We start from the raw sequence: 22,032 nt of genomic DNA, 5'->3' as shown, positions 1-22,032 counted from the left end.
TCTTAAGTATATTTAAATAAACAATTCTATTCAATGGTTACAAGGTATCCTGCATGTATGAAAAGGTGTATTTGGAAAGGGCTTTCAAAACAGCAGAAAGTGTCCAGATCAAAGATAAAGACAGACTGAGAAACTTACTATATATTAAAGGAGACTGAGGCGACATGATGACTAAATGCAACATAGCATCGTGGATTTGATCCTGGGACAGATCAGATATTAGTAGAAAAACTGAGAAAACCAAACAAAATATGGACTTTAGTTAATAGCATTGTACCTGTGTTAATTTCTTAGTTTTAATAAATGTATCATGGTTGATATCACAGGAAGCTGAGTGAAGCATACAAAGAAAATTTTTGCAACTCTCCTGTAAATCTAAATTTCAAAATATAAATGACAGCAGGAAAATAACATTTAGATACATAACTGACAATTCCAGAAGAAAATTGGATGTGACTGCTGTTAGAAATCACTGTTCTCATTATATTGAGGAAAATAACTGAAAAAAAAAAAAAAAATCAAGCTCTGTGGGTGGTAGATGGTGGAAATGCTGCCAGATTCTAAGCTGTGGTATCTCAGGGAGGAAACAGAGCTCACCATATTCTCAGGAGGGTTTCATGCTGATAAAAATAAATTAAGATTTTCTCCAAAAGGGCCTTTTCCTAAGTTTTGTATTAATCTGATAGAATTTTTTGTTATTTTGTTCAAGAATCTATAGTTCATATTTAAAGAGAAAGCAGAGCCCCATTACATAACAAACTAAGTGTACACACTGGAACACAGTGTGTTTGTATTCTTCACCTGAAACGTATAAGCAGGTAGAAAGAGAAATGTATGTTCTTTTTTTTTTTTTTGCGCAGTACGTGGGCCTCTCACTGTCGTGGCCTCTCCGGTTGTGGAACACAGGCTCTGGATGCACAGGCTCAGCGGCCATGGCTCACGGGCCCAGCCGCTCCGCGGCATGTGGGATCTTCCCGGACCGGGGCACAAACCCGTGTCCCCTGCATCGGCAGGCGGACTCTCAACCACTGCGCCACCAGGGAAGCCCGAAACGTATGTTCTTTTGAGTATAGACAAACATCTCTTTGTAGACCTTTGTTTTTGCTTTCCATATGGCATGGTTTGGTCCATATGTCCAAAGTAACTCCTCCACTCACCTATCTGCAAATTGAATGGAGATTTTAACTGGGTTTTCTGAAAGAAATAATTCCAGCTCATTATCAGTATAGCAGGGTGAATCTGGCACATAGGGTTCTCTCAGTCTATGCTGTTTGATTTGTTTTAGCTGTAGAAATGCTTTCCCAGGAATAGGGCTAGATCGTGAGTAAGGCACAGGAAGGAGGAATTATTTTAGATTAAAAAAAAAAAATCAGCAACACTCAATTTATCTGCTTTTAATTTCTGATCTGCAAGCAAATCTTAAAGTAGCTATGCTATAATCCCTGGCCTACTGAGTAAGGCTGCTTGCAGTGGTGCTACTGTTTCTAGCTCTTTTTTCTCCTCCAGAGGCTAACAATAAATTATCAAGACAAGTAAGTACTTAATCAATACAGCAGAAACTTTAAGAGGCAATGTGTCCACATTTATAGTTAGGTAATACTTATTCAATGTTTTAAAAATCTATGCTCATTTACTATACATAGGATATCAATTAGCCAGCAAAATTTAACCAACTGCCTACTCTATGCTTAGCATTGCAAAAGCTCAGTGGGGATAAGTACTAGTATGAAGCTCAAAATGACTGCTATGGAGTCAACTGTTGGATCCCTAATCCCCAGTATGATAGAATTTGGAGATGGGGCCTCAGGGACAGAATTAGGTTTAGATGAATTCTTTTTTTTTTTTGCCATATGTGGGCCTCTCACTGTGTGGCCTCTCCCGTTGCAGAGCACAGGCTCGGGACGCACAGGCTTAGCGGCCATGGCTCACGGGCCTAGCCGCTCCGCGGCACGTGGGATCTTCCCGGACCGGGACACGAGCCCGTGTCCCCTGCATCAGCAGGCGGACTCTCAACCACTGTGCCACCAGGGAAGCCCTAGATGAATTCTTAAGGGTGGGGTCCCATGATGGGATTAGTGCCCTCATAAGGGATATCAGAGAGCTTGCTTTCTCTCTCACTCACTCCTTGCTATGTAAGGACACAGAGAGAAGGCTGTCAACTGAAAGCCCGGAAGAGAGCCCTCACCCAGGGACTAAACTGGATAATACTTTTACCTTGGACTCCCCAGCCTCTTAAACTATGAAAAATAAAATTTCTATTATTTAAGCCACCTAGTCTATAGTACTTTGCTATAGCAGAATGAGCTAATACAATGACAGTATAAGAAAACAGAGCAGGATACCAAGTCAATACTAAAATTGTGAGGTGTAACAAGCTTTGGTCAAAACAAACAAACAAACAAAAACAGTGAAATGAGGATAACCAGGGAATGGTTCTTGGAGGGTTTGGGACTGGACCTGATCTTTGCAGGTCTTTCCAATCTTTCAGCTGGACTCACTGGGGTCTTCAACCTATAGGCTTGGTCTCTGCCCAAATCCATCCTGACCACGACTAGGCCTCACCAGCCAGCAGGGCCACATGAGATTTGCTGCTTTCAGAACCTGTATCTGCCAGAGGGGCCTTAGTCCTTGGTGCCCACCAGGTTGCTGCCTGGCCATATTCCTTTGTCCAGCTGGTCAGTCCTTATGCTTAGGCCTTTGCTTGAGTTACTTTCCCTTAGACTTGGTTTCCCCATTGAGATGGCTATGCCGAGCTCCCACCAAAGATAGGAGAAATTACATGAGTGAAAGAGGACGAGAATAAAGGACTTTGTTAATATGGAAGGAGAGGAATGAAGACATACAATTGGAAATGAGTATGATGTTGTTATAAAATAATCTTAACCCTCCCAAACATATACACCCTGACTGGTAAGACTAGATGAGCTAGGCTAGGGAATAATGGGAAATAAAACCAAGGGGGCCAAATTATATGGAAGTTGGTGAGACTGTATGATAATTATGTGTCAACTTGACTGGGTTAAGAGATGCTTAGATAGCTGATAAACATTATATGTGAATGTCTTGGGAAGACATTAGCATTTGAATCAGCAAACTGAGTAAAAACAATCACACTCACCAATAAGAGCGGGCATCATCCAATCTGTTCAGGACCTGAATAGAACAAAAAGGCTGAGGAAGGGTGAATTCTCTCTCTGCTGGAGCAGAGACATCCAGATTCTCCTTCCCTCAGACATCAGCACTCCTAGCTTTCAGGAGGTTTTGACTCAAGTGGGACTTACACCACAGCTTTCCTGGTTCTCCAGCTTGCAAAGGGCAGATCATGGGACGTCTTGGCCTCCATAACTGTGTAAGCCAATTCCCACACTAATTTTCCTCTTATCTATCCTACTGGTTCTGGTTTTCTGAAACTCTCTGTCTAATGCTGACAGAAGCAAGCAGAGGAAAGGTAACAGTAATGGAACAAATCTTGTCTTTGCACTCCACCATCAAAACTGCATGCAAGAAATGCATGCAAACTTTAGCATGCATCAGAATCTGGATGTGGGATTTCTGACTCAGCTGGGGGAATGGAGGCATGGAGTGGGCAAACCAAGAATTCACGCTTCTAACAAGTTCTCAGGTGATGCTAAAGCAGCTGGTTCAAGGATCACAATTTGAGAAATGCTAGTCTAAGGATAGAACTCTTCCTTACTTTTACATGAGAAAAATCTGCGTTAAGAAGTATGTCTAATTGTCTCTTATTACTCAGAGTTTAACAGACCACTACCTGCCATCTGTACCATTAGCAGCCCTCTCCCTAAAAAAATAAAAATAATCTTTATCACTAAAATGCAATGTTGCCCAAAGATAAGTCAAGGAGTGGGAAACATGAAACATTCTTTCCATCTGATTTTTAATACACTAGGCATGTAATATGATAAAACAGTCAACATAAGAAGAAAATTATTTTAATTCAAATGCCTTGCCTCATATAACCCTGACTTCAATTAGAATTAAGAATGGGTTTTACATACAGATCAAAGAGGTAAGTAAGATGTTAACAGTAATTCTATAATATTTTTATATATTGGGTAACCCAACAGTTTAAAGAGGTCATTAATGTCAAACTTATGTTCATTTAAAATATAGCACAAAACAGGGCTTCCCTGGTGGCACAGTGGTTGAGAGTCCACCTGCTGATGCAGGGGACACGGGTTCGTGCCCCGGTCTGGGAAGATCCCACATGCCACGGAGCGGCTGGGCCCGTGAGCCATGGCCGCTGAGCCTGCGCGTCCAGAACCTGTGCTCCGCAACAGGAGAGGCCACAACAGTGAGAGACCCGCGTACCGCAATAAATAAATAGATAGATAAATAAATAAAATATAGCACAAAATAAAATTTAAAAGATAAATAAAATATAGCACAAGCAAACTTGGGAGACACCGTGTAGTCAGGCTGCATACATACGGTCTTCAGAAGCCTGGAGATTGCAAAATGAAATATTTGTTCCATCCTCTGAAGTTTCTGCATAAACTTCAGAACATTACACTGCTAGGGTGTGGCAAATTCAAGTTTTACTTTTTGGAAAATTCTGGCATTCCCCCCACCCCAAGTATTTTCAATACACAGTTGGTTAAATCCTCGGATGTGGAACCCAAGGGTATGGAGAGCCGACTGTACTAATACTGTTGAGAATCCCTGGCTTAAAACAATAGAATGTGAAGAGTACTACGAAATGAGGCTTCTACGAAAGAAGGGATCTGGCAAGATTTGAATCACTTTTCTGCTTCCTTACTACTCAATCCACATTTTCATTGAATTTCAAATATATTCCAGTTCATCCAAGAATATTTCATTGAAATACCCCTAACAGCAGAGAGGGACATTATTAAACTCTTCAAAGAGTAATATTTTCTCTTTTCTTCCACCCCATCAGAGACCACTCTGGCCAAAGGATAAAAAACAGACACACTAATGAGCCAATCCCATCTCTCCGGAATCTGCTCATTGTAGTTTTCCAAGCCTGTCTCATGTAACTCTCCTTAACGCACCTTCCATTTCATCAGGTTAAGTTACCCAGGGCCCTCTCCTCATTCCTTTAGCCTCTCAATCTCTCTGGCACTGCGAGCTTGGAAAAGTTACCTAGATTCATCAATTCCCCTCCTCCTTCTCACTCTTTATTCCACTGCTAATAGGCTTCTACTCCCTTTGCTTTTTAAAAAATGTTTCTCCTAATGCCAACCAGGACACTCTGATTTCCAAATCCAATAGCAACTTATCAGTATTCTTTGAAGTATACCAGCATACTCTTTGAAGTACAGCAACTTCAAACATTTTGCTATATGCCATAATAGATTTGGTCTCTCCTTTTACCTGTTTAACTTACTCCCTCATTTACTTTAACACTGAACTTTCTTTGCTCCAAGTCTGATATGTCTGTCTTTCCTGCCCCTCTTTCATTTTTCCCTAAAAGTAGGCATTTTCTAAAGTTCTACTCTCAGGTTTTCTTTCTTTCCTAGTTTTCCAGCCATCCACAGGAGAATCCAGGCCCCAAATCCATGTTTCCAGACCTAAAACTGTCTCCATTACCTCACATTTATTTTGGTAAAACATATAGGGTTGACTCTGACTCTGGTTGTCCATACACAAATTTCCTTCAGGCTTCATTACTGAAGTTTATACACACTGTTGGTGTGAGTGTAAATTAGTACAGCCCCTTTGGAAAATGTTTGTCAGCATTCTAAAAACCTGAACATATACCTCTCTTACAGCTCAGGAATCTACTTCTAGACATATTCCCAATAGAAGTATATGTATATGTGCACCAAGAGACATGTACAAGAATATTTACAGCAACACTAGTCATTATAGCAACAAACTGGAAACCCAAAAGTCTATCAATAGAAGAGATGAATAAGTTTGTAGTATATTCTTCCCATGAAATACTATGTAGTATTGAAAAAGAAATACTACATGCATCAACCTGGTTGCATCTCAGATAAAATGTTGAGCAAAAGTAAATAAACGATATCATCCAGTATGATTTATATAAAGATCCCAAACAAATCAAATCTCTGCTGAAATAAGTCATAATAGCAATTACCTTAGGGGGTGATGTGTGATACTTCTGGGGTGCTGATAGCATTCCACATCTTAATCTGATTGGCGGCTACACGGGTGTGTCCATTTCATAAAATAGCATACCAGCTATATAAATATACAATTTTTTTTACCCTTTATGTATGTGTTATATCTTAATTAAAACACTTAAAACATTTCTGGAGCCCATCTTTAGATATTTCAAATATCCAAATGTGTCTCCATCCTCTCTTGTAACCAACAGAACCATAACTTTCTAACAATACTGTCAAGTCCTCTTATCATTATTTAAGAGATTTGTCCTTCTAGCAGATTGAACCCTTAGACACATAATCATCACATGATTATCAACCTCACTATATAACTATTCATATTCAAGATGAATTCAAGAAAAGTCCAAAAGAAATCTGCAATATTAAAGCTATCCACCATGTCATTTTCAACACATGCCATTTACATTTTTCATATTCTTCATGAGGAAGTTTGAAAATCATAATCTAAGACACAGAAATACTTTTATGCCTTTTCTAAAAACTACTCTTGACCCTTTTTGCTTTTCAGTGTGATTGAATTTAAATGTGAGTTTCTAATTTCTTCATAGACATCCACTTAATATTAGAAGCTAAAAAGCTAGATTGACTTTAACTTCTTTAATATGTATGAAATTAACATGATAATTGCACTTAAATATATTTGCTTGTATAACTTACAGTGAGAACCTTCTTTTTTGCCGATTAAATGACTTTCTTCCGTATATAGGGATAAAGTGAAAACAAAGGTCACTACTAGAGAAAGCCTATCAAATAAAAGTTCAACTTACTCTTGAATTACGATCTTACATAAATTAAATTCATATAGTAAGATTTTTTAAAAAACCTGGAACGTTTTTATAAAGAAATGAGTTTAAACCTTTCTATGGCTTTTCAAATAAATATGATTAACTGGCAAAGCTGCATCTTATTTCAGCATTTGTCATCTAGACCAGATTTCTAATATTACTCTGACTTTTCACATTTTCTTTCAAAATCTATCATTTTTTGTGATAATTAATCACCCTGCAGACTGTAGTCTCAGTCACTGTGTCATGTCAAGAATTGGAAATTCACAGCTAATAAATCTCTGGGAAAGAAGTCAGCAAAAACAGAAAAATCATTTTGATTCCAGTGCTGGCTACTCAGCCTAACAGGCGGCCTGCGAGGAAGATTATGGCCCCCAAGTTTTTTGAGAATGTTTTAGTTTTAGTTTTTAAAAGGGAGTCAACACACGGGTTCGTGCCCCGGTCCGGAAGATCCCACATGCCGCAGAGCGGCTGGGCCCGTGAGTCATGGCCGCTGAGCCTGTGCGTCCGGAGCCTGTGCTCCGCAACGGGAGAGGCCACAACAGTGAGAGGCCCGCGTACCGGAGAAAACAAAACAAAATAAAAGGGAGTCAACATATTTTGCAAAAAGTCAGAACTTCTTTGGGTTTCTTCATACTTCTTTTAAAGCTTAGTTTCTGTTTTGTTTTTTTTAATTTAAACACATTTGAGGTGGGAAAACCATTATCTTTTTTCCCCCACCACTTAGGGCCACAAAAGGGATTAGTCAGGGCCTCCTTTAATACACTACTAGATAAGGGTTATGTAGTTTTGCAACACACCCAGAGAAGAAAAGTGACAAATAAGAACTTTGCAACAAGGAAAATACAAATCTGGACGTGACTACTTCAGTCTCTACCCAACAATCTCTCTAAATAAAAGAATATCATGGAGATAAGTGGAGAAACATCCAAGACATGCTTTCAGAGAAATTCTGCCCCTTCCTCACTTGGGATTTATTTCTACAGTCAACAAGAAAAGTAAATTTGGTTTGCAACTGATTTTCCAAAATTTCTAGTTCCTGCCCAGTGTTTTTAAATAAATGCCTTTACTACCACTTCAAGATGTGCTGGCAATAAACAGTACATTATTAAAAGCATGCAAGAATAACAAAAATTAAATTCGAACCACTTACAGTTCTGTGTTCATCTCCGGTCTCTGAGGAAACATCAACACTTTAGAAAACCAGCCCAAGTCCTGCCTTAAATACACATCGCCTTCAATCAAGAGGGAAGGTTCCACAGACCACACAGCAGTTTTCAATCCCAGATGAACAACGGAATCACCTGGAGAACCTGAGAAAGAGGATAACAGGATAGCCAGTGATTCACCTCCAGCATTAATTGACCTGAATTAACTGATCTGGGGAGGGGTCCCTGGCATCAAAGTGCTTTCAAAGCACCCAGGTGATTCTAATATGCAGACAGGGTTGAGAGCCACTGTTTTAAACCTAAAATTGATTCAAACTAAAGTAAAAAGTCTTTGGTTCTTAATTTCTCTATCACATGTTATTTTTTACGTAGGAAACAAGCTTTTAAAGATTTAGCTCACTAAAATCACAGCCACAAAAATAAAATATACTTAATTTCAGACTTTTTTGCTAAGTGCCATATTAATTGAATCAGAAAACATTCACCTGAATTCTTAGCCTGTAATGATCAGTATCAAAAGACAGACTAGACTTGCTAGAAGGGAACTCCTCAAAAATTTCTCAGCTAGATTTACAAATGGATGACTTTACTGGTCCTACTTTCAACATTCCTCTTTGCTAAGACCCTGCCCCCACCCCAAACTTTTATTAGCACTCAACAAAAGAAGATGGAGAAGCAATGGTGCCCTGGGAAATGGTTAACAAGTAGCTCTCTGAGGCTGGAACAGGGAAGATGGAGGAAGCACTGATTTGTAGCATTTGTTGATTTCCCTGGCGTATATATTCCCAACATGGCCGATTACAAGCTACCAACTGGCTTGCAAATTTTTGGAAAACTTAACAATCTTCTGAGCCAGTATGAGCCAGTTCCAGCACTCCACTGTGAAATTATTAATATGTTTGTGTATCAGAGTTCTGGACTGGTAAGAACTGAGATTTAGTCATATCCAGCATATTATTTGACATATCTCCCTACAGATATTGATTTCAAAATTTTGACTTACAGGGGACTTGAGGAACTTTCCCCAGATGGGGATATTTTTGAACTATGTTTTATCCACAATTGGGGTTCAGAAACATACAGATATGTCTGTGTAACTCAGAGGGAAAAGGGTAAAGATTTTAGTGACATTAAGCAACGAACAATCAACAGGAAAGGTTTCTATGATGAGCAGAATTCAGCAATAAACCCTAAGGGTCAGAGAGGAGTTGATATTGTTAGTCAAGTTCATAACGACAGCAGATATGGAAGGTTATTTAGATGCAGCTGATTTGTGCCAGGGGAAAGAAAAGGATAGTATCAGTAAGCTAAATGGTTTGCATCACTAAACTCAATATCAAATATGCTGCAGGCTCTACTGTGTAAGTCAGGGGAGAATCCATCCTCTTTGCTTTTGAGAGAGGTACTGTGAAAAGAGATGATTGTCACAGTGGTCTCTGGAAGAGGCTAAGAATACTCAGAGGTCTTTGGTAGACACTGGAGTTCCAGAGTAAGTAGTTGGAGATTTAGAGATCTAGAGTCACCAGAATCCTGGTTTAACTGTCAATATGTTAATACTAGACATTTGGGGACATACAGGTAATTTACATTTTATCACCTCCCTCCTGAAACTGCATATCTAAGCAGAGGAGCAGTCTTAAGAGTACACTCAGAATTAGACTAAAATCCCAACTCCACCACTTAATATCTAGGTGACCTTGTGACATTTCTCTGTGTATCAGTTTTTTCCTCTGTAAAATGGAGATAATGATGGAACCTATTTATCATAGGGTTATTACAAGAAATAAATGACGTAATACATGCAAAACATTCAGCATAATGCCTGCATAAATATCCTATTGCTTTGACCGGGGGCATCGAGAAAATACAGGCGAAAGATAGTGCCGTGAGGTATACAGTATTACCCACACTTGAGGGAAAATGTATTAAAGAAACGAAATATCTCGCCCAAGATTATGCATTTAGTTAAGCTGTGGTCCAGAATTTGAACCTGATTCAGCCTGATCCTGAAACTCCTCTTCTTTCCATAAGTTCTTTCAGTGGGAGAGCCCATATACTGTGAACAGATTCTCCAAGATGCTTACTTATCTTAGAGGTGGTCTGGATGACAGATGTTCTACTGCTAAGGTTTTTTTAATAAAGAAGGGTCAAAGTTGGGACAATTTTATGAGCAATCAAATAGCCCTCTTAAATTCTGATTAGAAACAAATTTCTGCAGTGGACTCCCATTCCTTTGCTCCCACACCTCTCCTCTACAGGCACAGCATTTCTCCATCCAGGGCATAAGCAAAAGTCAAATAATGAAGCTTGAATAGCTAGCTATCTCCTATTCTGCCTGCGTCAGAGCTTCCTGTTCCATCACTCTTATTCACACCCTGCATGTGGCGTAGTCTCTCAGCCAGCTAGCTACTTTCCTCTACTTCCGTTCTGGATATCCTTCTTGTTATTGTTTCCCAGAAGTGATAATATATACTCTTTCCCGAAATGTGTGTGGAACAAACAAAAGGTCCTAGATATAGTAATAAGTTCATGATGAAAGAAAGCATACATGGCCAAATAAATTTGGGAAGTTCTAGGCCAAAGTTTAGTATCAGAGCCTTTAATATTCTAAGGCATACTGAATATCTTCAAGAGGGAAATATAATACACAATATTTGCAAATACAGTTTTAGAAGTGTGGAGTGCCCCTTGCCCACTCACACTATTTTCATTGACTTTCATTGTCTTCTGAGAGTGGTAGCTTCCATTCATTTGCTCTTCTCCTCACTTGCTAGTCCTGCAAAGCATACCCACCAGCCAAAATATTCCACTAATAGACGCAACTTTAGTTCTTGTCTAATGAATTATGAAATACAACTGCCAGAATGTGGTGCAGAACATTCAGAACAGGTCCCTATGTGGGACTGAACTTGTGATGCACCTTGCACTTCAACAGAAAACTCTTATGAAGCAAGAAGCAGAACTTTCCAAGTATAACTGAAATACATAGATAGCTGGTTAACTGGATAATAAACTGTTGGGATGGCCACAATAATGAACAGCACTTTTTATTTGGATTAGAACGTAAACCAACATATTGAAAATTATATAAACTGATTATGCAGAATGAAGAAATGACAACATGTGACAAAGGCTAACTGGAGAATGCCGACCTAGCCTAATATTAATCTGTTTGAAAACACAAATTGAGTCCCAATTGCATATTCGTTTTTCACTGGGCAATTTTCCATCCACTTTTTTCTCTCTCTTATCATCATTTGTTTTTTACAGACAGGCTACTTCCAGGTTAATTTGATTACATTTTGAATGGCCTAAATTTTATTCTCATACCCTTGTATTATTGATAATCTGGGGCTGTTCCATATGTTGTTGAACCTTCTCATTTTACCTTTTGCATCACAGTTGTTCATGCTTAATTTGAATAGATGATTTAACCTTGAGTTGTGATGTGAACTCAAGGAACTTCTTTCAGCTGAAACTTTTCTTTCCCTCTGTTTAGAAAAGGCAAGGAGTAATGAATATATTAAGTAAATCTGTCCTCTCAATTACAGGCTATCAAATAATGTTACCTAACTGTACTGATGAATGACAATGAATACTAGTTAAATATAATTTTATGTTAACTTACTTGGGGAGAAATTAAGTTGCTAAAAATATCAAATATTTCAGAAAAGATGTGGAGGATGGTTGAACTTTCTCATTTGGGAAGTGCCAGCATTTTGCTGTTCTCTGAAAATAAATAAGCCCTGAAACAATTGTTCTCTATAATCTTATACGAAGTATTGCCATTATTACTTATTTAAGGACACGCTAATGGTAATGTTTGGTGAAAATGCTATGAATACTTGAGAGGAGATGGGGCCCATGCATACTAAATAATGGGTATTATAATAAAATGAACAGGCTATAAATTGACTCTACCGGTTGCATTCAATAAAGCCATAAAATAAAGCAGACATGGATTAGAGCGGTTATAATGGATAGTTTACATACTAAGCTACTGTTAACACAATGTGTTTTAAGAGCTTGCTAATGATGAGGAAGAGAAGAAGGAGTAAAGGTTAGACTGAGAATGAAGGCAAAGAGAGCATCCTTGCTTTATTAGACAAGGGAGGCTAGGAATCAAATAATCATGAGTTCCTGATTCAAAAAGTTCAAAGTTTGGGCTTCCCTGGTGGCGCAGTGGTTGAGAGTCCGCCTGCCGATGCAGGGGACACGGGTTCGTGCCCCGGTCCGGGAAGATCCCACATGCCGCGGAGCGGCTGGGCCCGTGAGCCATGGCCGCTGAGCCTGCGCGTCTGGAGCCTGTGCTCCGCAATGGGAGAGGCCTCAGCAGTGAGAGGCCCGCGTACCGCCAAAAAAAAAAAAAAAGTTCAAAGTTCATTTAAATAACAATGGTACTGTTTAAAAGTAGCGAAAACAATGGGCTAAGCCTATCTTCACAGAAAAAAAAGATTGAGGAGAAACTATACATTGAAAATAAATCTATAGGTAAAGCATGTATATGCCTCTTAACGTGATATTAAAATATAAGGTTTTTTCTTGTTTTGATGTCATTTAAAACAATAGTTTAATTTTTCACTAAGGACAGTAAAAAACTACATTTTCATTTAATTAACCTTCAATGCAGTAGATAAAATTGGAACAGGACATAACAAACTATAAGCTGAAACTGAAATGCACTAAATGCAAAATGATTACATCTAATGTTTTCGGAGATGCTCTTTAAAATGTCTTTACTAAAACATCGTCGAGTTCTCACCTCCAATTTCTCCCCTATCTCTCCTTTACCTAGCAACAATACAACGTTAAAATCCTTTGCTGCTCTGGTACAAATATTGCCTTAATATTTGTAGTTTATCTTTATGAGCTTCAATATGGTTGTTAAAATGATTGTGCAAATGCTTTTGTTTTACTGCAGACGGAAAGGGGCAGGCATTAATCAATTGTTCAATATAACTGCAAGCCAGAATAATTACTGTGTTAGTAAGGATGGCAAAAGTCACTGAACCACTGTGGACAAAACAAAATGTGTGAGTGAGTCACTGACTGGGTAGCGCAAAATGTCAACTTCCTCAGCAAGGCTTGGCAGAAAATGAAAATAATTTGAAGGGAAAAAAAAATACATGTTGTGCTGAAAAACCTTTGAAACAACAGGCTTTTCAATGTGAATTGAGTATTAATGAAAGAAGCATCTCAGGAATGCCAACAAGAAACATAGTTACCCATGTACATTCCGTGCTCACCCAGCATCCAAACCAACTTGCATGGATTGTAATTTAACACTTTCAATGACTACTGTTCTGCTGGGCATTGGACAGATCCATGGAAAATACGTTATTAACTACTTACTCATAATTCTCATGCTCCCTTTACTCTCCACACACAAAACCCCAAAAGATTCACTCTAGGGCTTCCCTGGTGGTGCAGTGGTTGGGGGTCCGCTTGCCGATGCAGGGGACGCGGGTTCGTGCCCCGGTCCGGGAGGATCCCGCGTGCCGTGGGGCGGCTGGGCCCGTGAGCCGTGGCCGCTGGGCCTGCGCGTCCGGAGCCTGTGCTCCACAACGGGAGAGGCCGCGGCGGTGAGAGGCCCGCGTACCGCAAAAACAACAACAACAACAACAACAAAGATTCACTCTAATATTCAAGTATTCTAAAAAACTAATCACTTAAAATTAAACCTATTTATTACCCCACAAAGTTCATTATATAACTGGCTGCTGACCAATACTGTTCACATAGCTTGTGTTTGTGTGCGGGTGTGGCTGTTATTTAATGGAAAAGCTCTTACTGTAAGAAAGGCAAGAAGAGTGTGTCTTTGCGCACTTATTCAGTAATAGATGTAACTAAGGATGACGGATATCTATTAGATTTGTATTTATTTTTCATGTTTTTTTTCACTTTTAGAAGTAAAAATATTCTTTTTATTTTCTAGATAGGAAAACTAAGATCCTACATCTTTAATTTATCAAAAGTCTTATTTGTATTTCCAATACTGCATTCTTACTTCCTAAAAGTATATTTTGAAAAACTCATTTAAAGGACCCCACAAAGACTCAGTGTTCTCTGTCCATTCCAAACGCCCCAGTTTTAAAATAATGTGGATTTTAATTTGTCTTTCTTCACTAGAAGTACTCTTCAATGTGGTAATAAAGAAAGATCACCTTTTTTAGACCTTTAAGAATTTGTTTTTTAGTGCATAATAACCCATGGCTCTCTCCCACTTTTATAATATATTTTGCACTTGCTGTTCATTATATAAAGACACACACACACACACAAATAATTTGAAGGGATGGAAGTGGGGAAATCACTATATTGTTCTGAAGTCTAATTACCTTTAACATTCCAGAAGTCCCTAGGAGTTCTATTCTTCAGAGTTGAGCGCTCTGAAAATTTACCCCCAGAAAACATGTCAGAAGGAAGGAAGGAGTGAAGGTGTGATGAGAAGAAGAGGAAAGGAAAGAGAGGACGAAAATTACACTATTTTGAAATAAAGACCAAAGTCATTTGTTCATCCCGTTATGAAACTTGGTTAGACTATTGGGACACACATACATAAGGAAGATAGGAAACTTTAAAATCAAACTGTTAACACAATAATACTAAAGTTAAAACATGTCAAATGGAAAGTTCATGTATGCAAATAAGGAGATGTTACTGAACATGTAACCATGCCCAGGTCCAAATTTACACGTGTTTCTATGCATTTTATATCTTTCCTACAGGCAGTAGCTTAATTTCCATCTCAATTGACCGTTATCACTCAGTTAATAAGGGATTCAAAACTGAATTAAGCCAGAATTATGATCATTGTTGAAGCTCGGTGATGGGTACATAAGAATTTACTATACTATTCTCTATACTTTAGTCTATGTTTGAAATATTCCATAATAAATTTCCATTAAATTTAGTCTAAATCCCAAGTCCACACATTTTTTATTTCATACATTAATCTTCCATACTTTCTCCCTTAATTGGGGTTTGGATGGGAGATAGGACAAAGCAAGTACTAAAATTACTACCATTAAAAATGAAATATAGGTGCTTCCCAGGTGGCGCAAGTGGTTGAGAATCTGCCTGCCGATGCAGGAGACACGGGTTCGCGCCCCAGTCTGGGAGGATCCCATGTGCCGCGGAGCGGCTGGGCCCGTGAGCCATGGCCGCTGAGCCTGGGCGTCCGGAGCCTGTGTTCCGCAACGGGAGAGGCCACGGCAATGAGAGACCCGCGTACCACAAAAAAAAAAAAAAAAAAGAAAGAAATACATGGGGCTTCCCTGGTGGCACAGTGGTTGAGAGTCTGCCTGCTGAGGCAGGGAACACGGGTTCGTGCCCCGGTCCGGAAGGATCCCACATGCCGCGGAGCGGCTGGGCCCATGAGCCATGGCCGCTGAGCCTGCGCGCCCGGAGCCTGTGCTCCACAACTGGAGAGGCCACAACAGTGAGAGGCCCACGTACCGCAAAAAAAAAAAAAAAAAAAAAAAAAAAAAAAAAAAAAGAAATATAATGATCAAAAAAGAAGTGGAAAATAGCATGGGATTTCAGAGAAAGAAGAGATCATGTTGAAATGGAAGGATCAAGAAAGTTCTGAATAAGAAGTGGCATTTGGGGTGGGACTTGAAAAATGGTTGCATGCAGTTTGGGGAGGATTTGAAGAAAAGGGGGGAAAATGAGCAAAGGCAGAGAAGTAGGAAAAATTCTGCATGGGTTCAAGGCAGAGAGGTTTCCCAGTGCGGCTGGAGCATAAAGGACGTAATGGCAGTTTTACAAGGTAAAAAAGTAATTATATTTTGATTAGCAGTGTATTAGAATTCTCATTCTACATCTTTACCAACATTTAATGCAGTCATTTTAAATTTTTGTTATTTTGGTGGGTTTCAGAAGTTTCTCGCTTGTACTTTTAAGGATTAATGACATTGGATATATTTTAATATCTTCATTTGTCATTGGATATCCTATTTCTGGAGGGTCTGTTTCAGACTTATGTTTGTTTGTTTGTTTTATACTGCATTGTCTTTTATTTATTGACAGTTAAGAATTCTTATATTATGGTGAAATATACTCTTTCTTGAGAATATATATTGCACATATCTCCTTCCACTCTCTTGCTTATCTCTTTATTCTTTAAACAGCATTTTTTAAAGTATAGAAAGAAATGTTTACTAATTAACTACAATATTTTTCCATCATAATTAGGGTATTTTGTATACTGCTAAAGACATGATTCTTTACCCCAATGTCATGAAGATATTCTTTTTTTTAATTGAAGTATAGCTGACTTACAATATTGTATTAGTTTCAGATGTGCAACATAGTAATTCGATATTTTTATAGATTACACTCCATACAAAGTTATCATAAACTATTGGCTATATTCCCTGTGCTGTACATTACATCCCTGTAACTCATTTATTTTATACCTAGTAGTTTGTGCCTCTTAATCCCCTTTACCTATTCAGTCCTTCTCCCAACCCACTCCCCTCTGGTAACCACTAGTTTGTGCTCCATATCTGTGAATCTGTTTCTGTTTTGTCATATTTCTTTGCTTCATTTTTTAGATTCCACATATAAGTGAAACATTCAGTATTTGTCTTTTTCTGTCTGACTTATATGAAGATATTCTCCTTATTTCTAACAGAAATATTATTTTATTTGCCTCTCATCTTTAGACCTACAACCTGCTAGGAACTGATTTTTAAAGTATGTAAACTCTCTCTCAAAAGTAAAAAGATTAAACAATTATTGAACTTGTAACGATATTCATGCCAGACTATTTAGGAAAAAGTATATTGGTGTCTGCAATTTACTTTCAACGCACCAAATATGATGGGTTAATGAAAAGTAGAAGTACAGGTAGTAAGATATATATATGATAAAGCAAATATACTGAAATACTAATGATAGACTATAGTAGTGGGTATACCAATATTCACTGTAAAATTATATTTCAACTTTGCTGAATATTTGAAAATGTCCATAATATGTTATAAAATATTTATCAATGTATTTCACTGTGTTAAAAATAAAGGAAAATTGATATGATCATCTCAATAGATTCAGATAAAGCATTTGACAAAAGGCCATACCCATTCATAATACAAACCCTCAGAAAACTAGGAATGGAAGAGAACTTCCTCAGCTAATAAACTTATTGTGCACTGGATTGTGAACCCCTCCCCCAAAAGATATGCTGAACTCCTTATCCGTACCACCTGTGAATGTGACCCTTATTTGAAAATAGAGTATTTGTATCAATAAATGTAATTAATTAAGATAAGGTCATACTGAACTAGGAAGAGAACATGACCCTGATGACATCCTGATTTCAGACTTTTGAGAGAATAACTGCTGTTGTTTTAAGCACAAAATTTGTGGTAATTTATTCTGGCAGCTCTAGAAAACTAATACAGCACCTATGAAAAACCTAGAGGTGACATCATACTTAATGGTTAAAATATAAACACCTTTTCTCTAAGACTGGGAAATAGCCAAGGATGTCTGTTTTAATCACTTTATTTAATATTGTACCTGAGGTTCTATCCAGTGTAATAAGGCAAGAAAAACAATGAATGCATACAAATTGGAACATGTAAAGTATATAATAATCTTTAATTGCAGCCAACATGTTCATGTATGTAGAAAACCCTGGGGAATTGGGGGAAAAAATGCTACTAAATTTAAAAGTGGGTTGGATAAGTTGTATGACACAAGCATCAGAAACATGAAATACCTAGCAATTTTTAATAAAATGTGTGCAGAACCTGTACAAGGTAAACTACTAAACGTTTCTAAGAAATATTCAATCGGAACTAAAGAAATGGCCAAATATATTACCTCCAAGGATTGGAAGAGTCAATATTGTTAGGAATGTCAATTTTGCCCAAATTAGTCTATAGATTTAATGCAATCACAAACAAAGCCCCAACAGGTTTTTTTTCTTGTAGAAATTGACATATTAGATCTAAAATTTATATGGAAATGCAAAAAATCTAGAATAGCCAAAACAATTTTGAAAAAAAAGAACCAAGTTGGAGGACTGACACTTACTTGATTCAAAGGTTTACTATAAAGCTGTAGTGACCAAGACAGCACAGTATTGGTGTAAGGACAGACACATAGATCAATGGAAAGTAATAAACAGTTCAGAAACAGAGCCACACATACACAATCAATTAATTTTCAACAAAGATAGCAAGGAAAATCAGTGGGAAAGTACAGCTTTTTTAACAAATGGTATAGGGACAATTGAATATTCATTAGCAAAATAAACTCAACCGTCACAACACCACAAAGAAGAAAAAAAAGAAACAAACTCAAAATGAATCATAAATCTAAAACTAAAATCTTCTGGAAAAAAAACACAAGATAAAAAATCTTCATTACATTAATTAGACAACGATTTCTAGAATATAGAAAGCACTAACCATAAAACAAAAAAAAATTTTTGATAAACTATTTCATTCAAATTAGAAACATCTGCTCCTGGAAAGATGTCATTTAGATATTAAAAAGGCAATCCTCAGACAGGGAATAAAATATTCATAATGTGTATATCTGACAGAGTACTAATATCTAGAAAGAATTTTCACAACTCAATAAGAAGAAGACAAACAACTCAATTTTGTAAATGGCCAAATGGTTTTAAGGAGTATTTCACAAAATAAGACGCAGAAATGGCTAACAGTGACCAAAAACAGGCTCAGCATCGTTGGTCATTAGGGAAATAAAAAAGTGAAACCACAATGATAAGCCACTACACACTCATTGAATGATTAATTTTTAAAAACTGACAAGATCAGTGGTTGATGAAGATGTGTAACAACCAGAATTCTGGGAGCGTAAATCCATTTTGTTTTTTACTTTGGAAAATAGTTGAGCGGTTTCTTATAAAATTAAACATATATTTACCATGTGATATAGCAATCCATTCCTAGGAATTACCTGAGACAAATGAAAATATATGCATATAAAAAGATTTGAATATGAATGCTTAAAGCAATTTTAATCATAGTCACACCAAACTGGAAATAATTCAAATTATTACTATCAACAAGTAAATGAATAAACAAATGTTGGTATATTCACTCAATGGAATACTACTTGACAATAAAAAGGGATCGACTATTAGTAAGTACAAAATATGTATAAATTGCCAAAGTTTTATTAGGAGCAAAAGAATCCGGACACAAACATATACTGTATGACTCCATTCACATGAAGTTTCAGAGCAGACAAAGTAAATATATAGTGGAAAAAGATCAAAGGCTTCCTAAAGCTCACAGTGGATGACAATTTACTGCCAGGGAAGAGAGGAGCTGTGGGGGGTGTTGGAAATATTCTATATCTTGGTTGCAATGGTAGTTACATGGGTAAATTCACTAGTGAACTATAACTGACCAGCACAGTAAAAGTGCATGAATTTTATTAAATGCAAATAACACCTAAATAAAATGGATTAAAAAAATTTTAATAGAAATTTGAAAAATAGTAAAAAAAAAAAAGGTAAAACGGAAGGAAAGAAGGATGGAAGGAAAAAAGGTAAAAAAAAGGTAAAAAAAAAAAAAAGGTAGGGCTTCCCTGGTGGCGCAGTGGTTGGGAGTCCGCCTGCCGATGCAGGGGACACGGGTTCGTGCCCCGGTCCGGGAAGATCCCACATGCCGCGGAGCGGCTGCGCCCATGAGCCATGGCCGCCGAGCCTGCGCGTCCGGAGCCTGTGCTCCGCAGCGGGAAAGGCCACAACAGTGAGAGGCCCGCGTACAGCAAAAAAAAAAAAAGGTAAAACGGAAGGAAAGAAGGATGGAAGGAAAGAACGATGAAATGCAATAACTGCTGAAAGAAGTTTTTAACCTCAAAAACCGAGAGGAGAAAGGGAAGAGGTTAAAATCATTGCAACATAAAACTTACAGGTTTGAAAGAAGAAACCTTGTGAAGCTCATGCAGAGGAAATAGTGCCAGCTGGCTAAGGAAATATGTACATATCGGGTAAGAGGAGAGCACAGTGAGTCTGTTTTTAGGAAGTATAGGCAAAACTACAATGGAACTGTCATTCCCAGACTAAGCGGCCATTGTTGGAGTGATGCTGACTGAAAAATAAAGCAAACAGAAGAAGCAGGTCCCTTCTCCCTCCTCCAACCTTTCAGTCTCCCTCTCATGCTCCCTACTTGCAGTCTCCGGAGGAGCCACTGACAAAGAGGAAATGTGGTTTGCAGGGTCCCCCTTGTAGCATCACAAGACTGAGTACAGAAAGATGGGTTTGACAGTGAGATGCAACAGCACAAGAACCAGCATGGTCTACCCTTTTGACTACTCAGAATCCCTTTTACACACCTTTTAACATACATTTAAACATCTATCAGTAACAAAACAATTTCCACAACTATCCTGCTTGGAAAGACACTCCCACCCACCCTCTCCCAGAAGTGAAGACGCATGACATCTCAATAGTCATTGTATCCATGGCCCTAAAGTAGTTGCAGTATCTGTTTCTGGGTGTTGTTAATTGCACCTCAAATTTAGTTACAGTTTTCTCTGAATATTCTGTTACTTAACAACTAAATTTTAAAGCTAACTACCATCAACAATGTTATATAAAATAGTAAGGGGTGATTAAGAGGAAAAAAATTAGCTAAGACACACATACACACACACACATACAACCAAGGCCTCAGATGGCCAGTGTTTACACATTGGTAAGTTAACACAAATCTTTATTCCTGAAAGATCTGAAGTGTCTGAATTCTCAGTGATTCTGCCCTTCTTTGGTTGCTGTAATTTTACGATGGAGTTAGAACTACTAAGCAGCATCCCAGAGAATCCTTTGGGATCCAGACAGAGTCTCTCCTGTACCCATTGTACAGCTGCATATTCATAAGCACTGGCTACATGAGTGTGTTCACTTTGTAAAATTAACTATGCCATATACTAATGATATGTGTACTTTTCTGTCTGTATGTTAGACTTCAGTGAAAAGGTATTATAAATTCAAGGTAAGAGGAAATGAGAACCTAAACCAGAGCAATGGTTGTAGACATAAAAAAAGAGGTTGAAGAAACTGAAGAAATGCTACAAAAGTTAAATTGGTTTTATATATATTAAAATAATGTATATATTAATACATATACTAAAATATATATATTAAAATGTATGTGGATATATAAATATGTGGGATAAATGGAAGCAAAAAATATCCATAACACTAAGATTTCTGGCTTCAGTGATTTGATCAATTAAATGAGACAAGGAATATAGCAGGAATAGATGATAAAGGAGAAATAGAATGCAATCATTTTAGAACATGTTAAATTTGAAATGGCTATAAGATTTGCAAATAGAAACAGCAGGTCTGCTGGTATTTGGAGGCCTGGAAAAGATGAGTAGGGAGATTGGGACTGAAGATATGGATTGGAGAATCACCTATTTACAGGTGGTAATTGAAACCATCTCAAGAAAAACACATAGATGAAGAATTTATGAAGAATTTTCTCATGCACTGATTGGACAATAAGCAAATACACAGATGACTCTACTCACTATTCTAAATCTTCATTGATAATCACTAAATCTCACATGGCTCCATTAACGTTGTAATTTTTTTTAAAAAAATCCAATGAATTTCTAACAATATGGATCTTACAAAATATTATTTTTCCTGGGCCCTACATACCTTATAGGTAGCACTAAGTGGAGACCTCACTTTTATCTATAAGGTAAAAGTTAAGGTCACCTGTCACAAGTTAAAAAGACAGTTTTCGTAGAGGTTTTAAAAGAGTTATGACGATTTAGCACAGTCATTAATGATAATGAGAGACAGAGCTGTTTGAGGCCACATAAAGTGAGTCATGACCAGTTTTTAAGGACCTGGTTAACCATGGAGACCATGAATTTGTATCAGGGAGTCTATATATTTGAGGAATTTTATTCTAGCAATCCTCAACAGCTCAGCTA

At 37.7% G+C, this 22,032-nt stretch overlaps 1 protein-coding gene across 4 annotated transcripts in view; it reads right to left on the bottom strand.

The window, feature by feature from the left end:
• LOC307187259 (uncharacterized protein) overlaps window positions 1-22,032 on the bottom strand; it is a 322,251-nt gene that overhangs the window by 288,349 nt on the left and 11,870 nt on the right. For 2 of the 4 annotated variants that reach the window (XM_079923071.1, XM_079923070.1), the window contains exons 2-3: window positions 11,477-11,579; window positions 8,073-8,232 (exon numbers count right to left, since the gene is read on the bottom strand). In XM_079923071.1, coding sequence (XP_079779197.1) covers window positions 8,073-8,232; window positions 11,477-11,498 — 182 coding nt within the window. In that variant the 5' untranslated portion in view covers window positions 11,499-11,579. The remainder of the gene's footprint in view (window positions 1-8,072; window positions 8,233-11,476; window positions 11,580-22,032) is intronic. The other 2 variants (XR_013828562.1, XR_013828563.1) reach the window with 1 other exon arrangement.

The sequence above is a fragment of the Stenella coeruleoalba genome (assembly GCF_951394435.1).
Source record: "Stenella coeruleoalba genome assembly, chromosome: 5".
Lineage (NCBI taxonomy): Eukaryota > Metazoa > Chordata > Mammalia > Artiodactyla > Delphinidae > Stenella > Stenella coeruleoalba.
The sequence above is the reverse complement of the archived record's forward strand: the minus strand, read 5'-3'. Positions and strand labels throughout refer to the sequence as shown.